Consider the following 11,583-nt stretch of genomic DNA (forward strand, 5'->3'; position numbering starts at 1 on the left):
AAAATAAGGCATACTGACTTTTTTATTATTAGTAGATTAGCAGGGCTGGCTTAGGTTCAATTTTGTATTTCAAAAATTTACCAGTTTTGTACTACTATAGATTAAATATGTTAACGATCAAGATAACACTGCGTTTATGTAATGCAGTGCCCCATGAACCTTTGAGGTACGGATAACGGTTTGAAGATAGATTAAAATATATTATCTCAGACCTGTGGGTATTATTTTCTGTCAGTATAGATATTCAAAATAATAATTAAATAAATACAAATTAATTGATGTTGGCGATTAAAATGCATCTTGTCTATATAAAAACAAACGATAAGTATGTATTCAAATACCTTTTATTTTCAAATAATTTAAATATATAAATATATATATATATATATATATATATATATATATATATATATATATATATATATATATATATATATATATATATATATATATATATATATATATATATATATATATATATATATATATATATATATATATATATATATATATATATATATATATATATATATTATTATATATATATATATATATATATATATATATATATATATAAATATATATATATATTCGATTCAACTTTCAATTCAAACCCTTATCCTCACCACTTGAAGGAAACCCTCCGCTTCAGGTACCACTCCAGGGTAATATTGAATAAAAATTACAGTGAAAAAATCACTTATATTTATTTGAAACCCCCTGGGAATCGAACCTGGGACCTCCAGAGCGGTAGCCGAGCGTGCTGACCATCACACTACTGAGGCGGACCATATATATATATATATATATATATATATATATATATATATATATATATATATATATTTATAATTATGTATATTACTCATTACAATACTAACATAAGTTGCAACCCTGCCAGCATATATTTTGCGGTAGCCGAGCGTGCTGACCATCACACTACTGAGGCGGACCATATATATATATATATATATATATATATATATATATATATATATATATATATATATATATATATATATATATATATATATATATATATATATATATATATATATATGTATATTACTCATTACAATACTAACATAAGTTGCAACCCTGCCAGCATATATTTTGTAATGTACATAGTGCTATTTTGCATAAACACTGAATTATTTAACATTTCATTACTTTTGTTTTGATCATTAAAATTTATTATATGTGGTTTGAAGGACAAAATATTACATTTGATGTACACATATGCACATAATATCAATACATTGAATAATCCTTACCTGTATTCATTACTGAAACATACGAGCAAAAGATTTAGATGGTCAAATATTAAGAGGGGTGGAGAATAGAACCAGCACTCTGTTTTCAAATTGTCTGGAAATTGTAGAACACAATTCGCTCACTCCTTTTAACAACGTCATACATATATCAAAAATCGTAAATTTTCAGTTGTGCATGTTTTCGGAATGCCCAGAAAATGTACTATATTCCAGCAAAAGTGGCTTATTTTTATCTTAATATTTACCAGCTACAGGGCAGAAAGTGTTTTTTGCATTTTGAAGAAAAGGTATTGTTTTTAAATATATATTTTTCAAATGGAGAAAAAACATTCAGGTTTTAACTAAGTAGATCTGTTGCACAGTAAAAAGTTCAATAAGTGGCTTGATATTTATTTTAATACATTTTATTATATTTTTAAACTTTAAAAACGATCTGATAAATCAAGTTTTTTGATTTATGACGTTCTTGAAAGGAGTGAGCGAATTGTGTAATGACTTTCAAAGAAAGTTAGTTTACAAAGATGAGAATTGTATGAAATAGCTGGAAAAGATTTCATCATTCATGAGCAAGTCAAATGGATACAAATTTGTTAGCAAATTAAATTATTAGTGATCTTTTTTTCTTATTTTTTCCATACAGTGAGCACTTTGGAAACAACTTACCAGTATAATCTCAAATGGAGTTAAATTATATAAATGTAGGGGGACTAATTGAAAAAATGTATTGTTTGTTAAATATTTTCATAATTTATTTTCTAAAATTTATTTCTTTTACATAACAATGATCATTTTTTTAAATACATAATACTGACTTGCCAGAAAAGTTGCCAGACTTATCGCAATGAGAAAGGTCAGTGTTTTGTTGAATTTTATTATTTATTATTCGTAATTAGAAACATACGACATTTTTCACCAATACAGCTTAAGTAGTATTAAGCTGTATTGGTAAAAAATTACCAATACAGCTTAAAACCACTAATTAATAAAGCTATAATATTTGTAAAGTTGCAAATCATATAGACAATGATGAACAAATGGCCAGTGAGCTAGTGGCTGAATCAAGAGATTTGCTCATCAAACTGGTTAATGACTCCTCGATCACATCATCAAGATCTGTTTCACAAGTTGTTTCACAAGTTATCTATGTCTTAAGTTAGCTAGCTATTAAGGCAATTAATCATATAAAATTAAGATAAACAGCAATTATTCCTGAGCCAAACGGATTTATACTACTGTCAAATGTTTTGAATAATACATATTATATTGACTTTAAGGCAATGTACCTTAGTGGTTGAGTTAATGTAAACTATGTATGCCAGGCATCAACATACAAAATCAATAAAACTCTGCAAACTAGTTACTTAAAAAACTAAAGAATGTCACGTTTCATAACACAATTAAATTCTCATTTTTTTTACCAAGCATAATTACATACTTTTTAAAACTATTTTATGTATCACTGAACTTCCTCATTACAGAAAATTAATTTTTCAGTGACATTTAATTTTATCAGCGATACAAAACCACTGTGAAAAAATAATTCAATTATTTAGTATACGTACCATCATACACTATGATATTCCAAACAGAGACAATTTAGCAAAGAATGATGAGAATGTGTTTGAGAAAAGTTATTTAAAACTTACATTCACATTATATTAAAGTGTTTTCTCAGCAAAATGGACTCTTATGTTGAACAATTATTACACCCACATTAGAATTTGTTGCCAATTGAATATTGTAGTCGCTGTTTAAAATACTAACAATATATGCATTATTATATTTTAGGAAATTTTTGGTTAAAAATTGGATTATTATGGAGTGTAAGAAAGTAACAAAATTAAACTATATAAACTATATATATACATATATATATATATATATATATATATATATATATATATATATATATATATATATATATATATATATATATATATATATATATATATATATATATATATATATATATATATATATATATATATATATATATATATATATATATATATATATATATATATATATATATATATATATATATATATATATATATATATATATATATATATATATATATATATATATATATCTGGGCATCGTAATACACCACTTAATGCAAAATTACCACATCTGCATTTTTGTTATTTTCTAGACATGCAAGGATAAAAAAATGTTTTTGATTAAGTTTTTTTTATATATTTATAATATGTGAAACAATTTTGAAAAATTCTACTACTTTCAAATCGAATTCAAATCTTTGACTAAGGATATCTCTTGGTGATAAAAATTATTACGTGGTCCTTTGCATTGAGGGATTAGTATAAACAATTGTTTGAAGAATGAGTACCCGCACTTACTTAAATTCAAACACATAGCACCTCTAAAAATAAAAAATAAAAAATAAAAAAATCACAAAAATACAATTGTCCTCAATTTGCATTGATACCACGATAATTATAAATAAATTTTAGTGTTTAATTAATTCTCATATCGCTCACTGCTTTCGACAATGTCATCTATCAAAAATCGTGAATTTTCAGTTGTGCATGTTTTCGGAATGCCCAGAAAATGTACTATATCCCAGCAAAAGCGGCATATTTTTAAATAATATGTACCCGCTACAGGGCTTAAGTGTTATTTTTGCATTTTGAAGAAAAGGTATTGTTTAATTTTTTTTTAATATCCTAAATATTTGTCAAATGGAGAAAAAACATTCAGGTTGTGCCTAAAAAGATCTGTTGCACAGTAAAAAGTTCAAATATATTACATGATACATGATTGTTGTTGATTGGAGTGAGCGATATGTGAAATTTAATATGGTAAATCACCATGTAATTTTTAAAATACACTTTGTATAAAATTTGTTACAATTTTATTCTACAATTGAAAAGGCATGTATTTGAAAAAAATTAACATCACGGCGACCACACAAAAAAACCTTACTTTCAAGGAGATACTTACAACATCTATCTAAAAATATATAGGCCTGTTTAAATATAACAAACTTCAACATTACTTATAATCTAAAGATTGTACAAGGACAAACAATAATTCACTATATACGAATTTTATAGTATACTTACAAATCACAGAATGAAACATAAACACCGGAAATAAAAACTATGAATGTCATTTTAGTTCTACATTAGCTGTAACAGTCTTCCAAAATGGCACACAAATTCAATACCCTAAATTTCTACACTTTAAAATACAATTAAAGACTTTGGGACAAAAATCAATGCCAAAAAATCTATTTTTTACAAAGGACAGTGAAAATTAAATCATTGTTAACATATTAAATAATGTAGCACATTTTCAATCTAACTAACCACTATGCAGCTTCTCTGCAGATGTAGGCAGAGAGAATAGAACACCCCTATCTGTCTTTGCAAACAATCTTCCCCTCTTTCACATTCATGCATCTCGTCATACATATCAGCCGATTATTCCGACTCCTGACCTCATCACTTTCAAGTATTTTAAATGCTTGATCGTGACAAATTTTTCTCATTCTTTCTCTGCTTCTATTTCCAACTACATTCGCCTCATAAACTAGTTAGCATATTTGCACACATAATATACATTTTTTTGAACTTCATTTTTTCAACTGTATGTAATAATAGAAAAAGGACTATAAAAAAAAAGAAAAAAAGAGACTTCTTGATCTTGGCCCAAAGTCTTAAATTATATAGCTTAATAATGACTAAATATATTGTGTAAGATTATTCTATAATATTACTTTTCACATTTCTCTAACCCGTGACTATGAATAGAGTAAAGTTATACTCAGTAATACTATTCTAAGATATATGAACAATATTATATGGGCATTTCTCACTTGACGACCGAGATCTCTTCCGTTAGACTGATCGTAGTCTTCTGACCCTTATTAACACTCAATGGTGCATAGATTGTCCTGTGCTCCAGATTCTTGGATCTAAGAGTGAAATCTAATTGATTATTTACGAAACGGACGGTGGAAGGGGGTCCGAGTGGAAGCCTGGAGTCAATCAACAGGACCCGAGAATGTGGCGGGAGTTTTCGGAGACGACGTGAGTGTAAAAACACGAGGTGGAGGACATTACTGGCACATGGTAATGAAATGAAAAAGAAGGTACCAATAATAGCTAGGGCACTCGGGATTGTATACCCATATTTGCACAATATAGTAAAGTAAATAGGGCTTTTTCACAAAGTAGGGATAACGTTTCAAATATTCATAAAATTTTAAGTATATTACAAGTAAGAATTATAATTCTGATTGTTTTTGATACAACGATGATGTCATAGACAAACGGAAATGCGGCAAGTTTTATTACAGTAAACATTTATATGTTTTGACCATTTCTTATTCCAGCCCCATTTTCTAGTTTTGCAAGACATTTCAAATAACTATATTTCAAACCGTATAACGAAATAAAATTAAAATTTAAAATAAAAATAAAAAATAGTTGTCATCACAGTTTTTACTTTATCTATTAAAAATATATATCAATGTATTAAAATATTAGATAAGACCATGATCACATATCGCTCACTCCTTTCAAGAACGTCAAAAATTTGATTTATGACGTTCTTGAAAGGAGTGAGCGATATGTAATTGGACATTTATTTGGTACTTAAGGTAAATGTCATGCCACATATAATAATGTATAGTGTCTTATCCTTATTAAAAAATGTAAAATGCAGAGATTTTAAAGTAGATTGATTTTTACAGTGTTGACAGATGTACAATATTGGTTGAGGACTATGAGAACTATCCATATAACAAAGAAATATATGTGTTTAGAAAATAGAGTTAATTTGGTTACATTAATTCCTTCACAAATAAGCATGATGCACTCCTTCAATTGTTCTGTTAATAAAAAAATGAGAAATTGAAAAATAAATATTTTAAATATATTATTAGATTAAAACCAATATTTTTAGCTTTTTCACTTTATTTCACTTAAAAAATAATAATAATATTAAAAAAAAGTGGAAAGGCTAAAAATATTGGTTTTAATCTAATAATATATTAAAATGCAATTCCATCACGAAGTGTCAGTGGATAATATAAATCTATTGAAACATCTTTGTTATAAGGAAATGCATTAGTTTTAAGTGTACTCTAGGAATAAACAAAAAATACAAAAATGTTAAGAGATTTTATAAGAAAGAAAAGTTTTAAATTTCATTTGTTATACTATGGTGAAATAACATTTATTTCATTTTTCATTCAAACCCTTACCCGCACCGCAATGGTGCATAGGGCACTGCGTCATATAAACGCAGTGTTATCTTGATCATTAACAAATGAAGGAAAGGTGATCAGCCCTCCGCTTTAGGTACCAGTCCAGGGTAATATTGAATAAATATTACCGTGAAAAAATCACTTATATTTATTCGACCCTCCCTGGGAATCGAACCCGGGACCTCCAGTACGGTAGCCGAGCGTGCTGACCATTACACTACGGAGGCGGACGGAATATTTATACCATACCTAATAAATCAACAAAACAAATGCCAAAATTCCGAATAAGGTTTAATGCAGACACATATTATTACTACATACTATTACTACAGTATCTTCTAAACAAAGTAAACCCTATAAAGTGTCTGTAAAATTGACAAAATATACGTTTTAATACTACACTTTAAAAGTTTAATGTATTGAATGAAGTCAGTCTACAGAAAATATTATCTCTCTCAAAAATACTATTATATACTTAAATTTGAAACAAATTTCTATATGGGTATAAAAGACAAACAGTTTCCATTTTTTGTAAATATCTATGTAAAATACCAGATCTGCTAAAAACACCAAAACCAGTTTGCATTTCATTCGTTATGCATCATAATAATTAAGTCGTAGAAAACTGTATGTGTGTAATATGAATGTATGTAATTATATAAACTGTTCCCAGTCAAAAGGGTGTACAAATAGCAGAAAAATGGGTACTATTTCAGGAGACGAATTTTAAGTGATTTAACTTTGTCAAGTATGTAGTATCTTTTGTCTGGGAACAGTCAATAAAACTTTTGACATATCTTTTTTCAAAGTAACAGCACCATTTGGTAGAAATAAATCTTCCATCAGAATTAGTTTAAAAGTATCATTGCGCATTGAAAAAAAGAATTAAAATTATTATTTGTTAGATACAGCTTTAAATCGCGCATCCACTTTATTCGCAAACAAGTAGCACTCCACGCAACATCAAACATCTCCATCAGAGATGTGTTCTGCAGCGTTGATTAGAATATTTGCCACGGAGTTGGATTTGGAATAGATCGTGGTCGATGAAGAGAAAACTGCTGCTTGTTTTGAGTGTATGAAACAATCCACTAGAACCAATCAAGTACGGCTACTTGTTCCATAACAAGGTGAATAAGCACCTATAGATTTAAGCATGAAAGTGTTTAGATTTATATTTATTTATTTCGGCCTACTATTTTCATGTTCAGTTAAATTACAGATTTTGTTATCTATTTTCATTACATTGTGATTAATGATAGAATATGTTTAAAAATACAAAACTGGAAAATAAGTATTAGTTTTCTACCAGCGTGAACATGTCACCGAAACGATTTTTTTTCAATGGTTATTTAATAGACGTGCGGATTTATCTCTGTCCCTTTCCACCTCCGCAGAATGCATTCTTTTCCTATGTGAAAAGCAATTTCCTGAACTGGCAAACGCTTTGGGACAATATGGACAACGGTATGGACGGGCTCCAGTATGTTGATTGATATGAAACTGAAATCACATATAATCATTTATAAAAACATTATATGTATATAACATTGAACACTATAAATGAAAAGATTTTGCACCTATTAAAATGTTATTATTGATGAAGTAACCCAAAATGTTTATGCTAATGGCTTGTCTGCTGGTAAGAAAGAATAGAGAAATTCGATGATTAAATATAACACAATATATGGCCATATTAAAAGAAAATCTTTCGTAAATTTAGTTTCCAACTGATGAGAATTGAAACCACAATGGAGATGGCTTGAATTAAAATATAGATAATTTCATGATATGTAATAAATTAATATATTTCAGTTTGTCGTGATTTAATAGAGAATATTAGTTATAAAACTCAGTACCTTTAAATCCTGATTTCTTTTGAATGTTTTCTTACATAATGGACAGTTGTGAGGCCGAGCATCAGAGTGGGTAATGCTGTGGGCTCGGAGAGTGCTGTTGGTCGGGTAGACTCGACCGCACACATTACACGAGTGAACCTCTCCTCCGTGATATTCTTTATGCCGAACCAAATTAGAATTTGTTTTGAAACTAAAACATATTTGGTAAATTATTATTGCATATTTTGTCAGAGCTAAACATCATTAAATACAACAAAATATATTATAAGATATACTTCTTACATTCTGCCACAAATTTCACAACCATATTTTCCCTTAGGGCGGTGAGTCTCCAAATGAACTTTTAAATTTCCTTTTGTAGAAATTTCTTTTTGGCATATTGGACAAGCGACCTTATCGTTATATCCTTCTTTATATTTATTCTTTAAATGTAACCAAGAGTGATTCTGTAGAGCGATACTCGTCACAAAACTTCTGGGACATAAATTACAAATATAGGGCTTTATTCCATCAGCATCATCTTTCTTTTTACTGAATTGTATCGGTTTCAAGTCGGGTATTGATTTCGTTTTCTTCTCGTATTCTTTTTTTATTGAATCTTCTTTATTCACCAGCTCGATTGTCAAGGAATCATCAACATTAGATGGATTTGAGTCTTCTGCATTGCATGAATAATCTTTAGTTGAAGTATTGCTAAAATTAGAGGTATCATTTGTCTGACTGTCATCTTCGCAATCCAAAAACATCATGGGATCAATTGTCACTTCCATTTCTGTTACATCTGATTGTGCATCCAAAGAACTGTCTTGATTTGACTCCTTACTAATGTTAGCATTATACCCATTTTGCATTATTACAGATCTTGAAAAATGATTACTCTCGTTTGGAACTACAAAGTCTCTTATAACATGGTTATTTAATCTGATTTGCGATTGGCATGCCATTTCAGCAAACACCCTAAACGCATCTAGTCTGGTACAACAACTAATGCAAATCATTTTTGGTAATCTATCATCAGCAGTTATCTGAAAAAATAATTAAATAAAGCGAGATAAATATGGGTGGAAGTAATATTAATATTCATAGATTATTATGGTCGTGAAAATATTGTACGAATGCGCCTCAACAGTGTAAATAAATAAAATAAATTTAAAGCCATATTCTATATGTGAGCAAATAATTATAATGAAATCATAAAAAACATGAATTGCAAATCATTTCGTATAAGGAAATATTATATAAACAAACCAATAAATCAAAGTTCAGATCAAATCGTCAGTATAATCCTGTTATATCAAATTCATTTTACAATCATCAAAATATGAATTTTGACAGATCAGAGGGGTGGAAATGGATGCACATCCCCCTTCTCATAAACAAAATGCTATGGGGTAAAATCATACAAATGTAACTATCGTAAATGTTTACAAACTGTATATATCGGCTTACCTGGATGTGGAGATATTTTGTTATCTTATCACGCAGCATCATTTTTTCTCCCTCTTCACTGAAAATCATTATACCAACTTCTTGTTCAATAGTACAAATACGGCAAAAGTGTTCGAAATTCGGCTTATTTTCCATGTTTTTTAAGTATAACTTGCGCTACTATACAAAGTTCATGTCGACCCATCGCTTGAAATATAAATATTACGAAATATTTGGTTGATTACTGTAACGATCCCCTAACTTACTACCCTGTCAAACGACGCTGTCGTAAAAACAGCGCCGTCATTTGACGTTTGGGGTAATTACAACTTACAACATGCGCCCTGAAAAACGCCAATAAAAAATATGAGAAAAATTGTCCTTGGAACTTCTTCTAAGTATTTTATTGTTTTACATAATTACAAAGAAATAAAATGTTACTTTTTTCAACACATTATTGCTATAAATCTATAAGATTTTATGGATATTTTGAATAATTACTTCTGGAAGCAGAAGTAGACCCTAAAATCGTGAAAACTCGAAAATGTATCATTGGATCAATACAAAAATTATTGATTATAGAATTGTTAAATTATGAGCCAAGAAAGATGTTAATTATAAGTAGAAAGAATATTTTTTTACGGGAGAAAAAATTATTGACAAATTCACAAAAATCTAATAAAGTTGTTTGAATATAAGACGACAAATTCTTATTGGGTATCTTCATAAAAACAAAGAATGCCTTAGTAAACAAAAGTATATGTTTAGATCGAGTGAATTATTTTGTATTATTTGAATTTAATAAAACATAAAAATACCACCTAAGAATTTTTTCAATGTTGAACATAAATGGGTAATAACATCGTTAAAAAATATTTATTGTTTTCTTCAAAAGATGGCGGTAATAAGCGTGTCTCTAGTCATCGACTGAGTTTTAATAACCCGCTAATTTATATTCAATGATCGAATTGATTCAAATTTTGAGTAAATCTCGTTTACTAACGCTGACTCGGACACTGATTTACTGAATCACAGTTTCACTGATTTATGGTCGCCAAAAATATTTTGGGGAAAAAAGTATGAATTTTCCTTATACCCATCGTTCAATGGATCCGGTCTTAGTGAACGGATCACGTAAATAACATAGATCCACTGATGTGGATCTTCTGAATGATTCCATCGGGGAGGACGGATCTCAAGCGAATGTTTTTATTATCCAGATTAGTACAAATATATAATATATCCAGTCATATACAGAGAACCGCTGCGAAAAGGATTCGAGTATCGCTTAGATTTATGTTTTATAAAATTGTCACTTTTCAATCTGAAGTCAAAACATTTTAATAAACCTGATCCAGCCCCGTCGTTACTGAAGTATGAGGTATGTTAAAAAAATAATATGAATTTTTCAAATTTCATGGGCGTACGTACATTTGATTTTCGTTTTTTTTCCGTTGGTTCACATGTCCACAACATATGATGACGTTAAGTTCCATCTTATATTTTCAATTTGTTTTTGACAGATACAATGCTTTGCGATTTTTACCATCGAAAAAAAAATGTGTATAAAATTGTGTGTTCAAAATAAAATTAAGACCTCCAACGTACTTAAAATGCTAACTGTGGCATTTGGGAAGCCTACTTTGAGCAACAAAAAAAAGTAAAAGGGAAAGAGTATGGTATAAAATGGAATATACAGGAAGGAAAAGGAGAAGAGAGGAATCAATAAGAGAGTGGTTATAGGATTTGTTCTTCACCTTTGAAAGGGACAAAATAGATTGATGAA

General features: G+C 28.7%; 1 protein-coding gene across 1 annotated transcript; it reads right to left on the reverse strand.

Annotated features, from left to right (window-relative positions):
• Positions 1-7,435: 7,435 nt before the first annotated feature.
• Positions 7,436-10,082, reverse strand: LOC148307412 (uncharacterized). The gene is made up of 4 exons (XM_088263472.1): positions 9,819-10,082; positions 8,652-9,394; positions 8,370-8,559; positions 7,436-8,013 (listed from the first exon to the last, which is right to left on the reverse strand). The coding sequence occupies exons 1-4, from the start codon at positions 9,951-9,953 to the stop codon at positions 7,852-7,854; spliced, it is 1,230 nt and encodes a 409-aa protein (XP_088119598.1). The 5' UTR covers positions 9,954-10,082; the 3' UTR covers positions 7,436-7,851.
• Between the last annotated feature and the right edge of the window lie 1,501 nt (positions 10,083-11,583).

This window comes from Brachycentrus maculatus, unplaced genomic scaffold (genome assembly GCF_059751285.1).
Source record: "Brachycentrus maculatus isolate JH-2025_06_01 unplaced genomic scaffold, ASM5975128v1 h1tg000199l, whole genome shotgun sequence".
Lineage (NCBI taxonomy): Eukaryota > Metazoa > Arthropoda > Insecta > Trichoptera > Brachycentridae > Brachycentrus > Brachycentrus maculatus.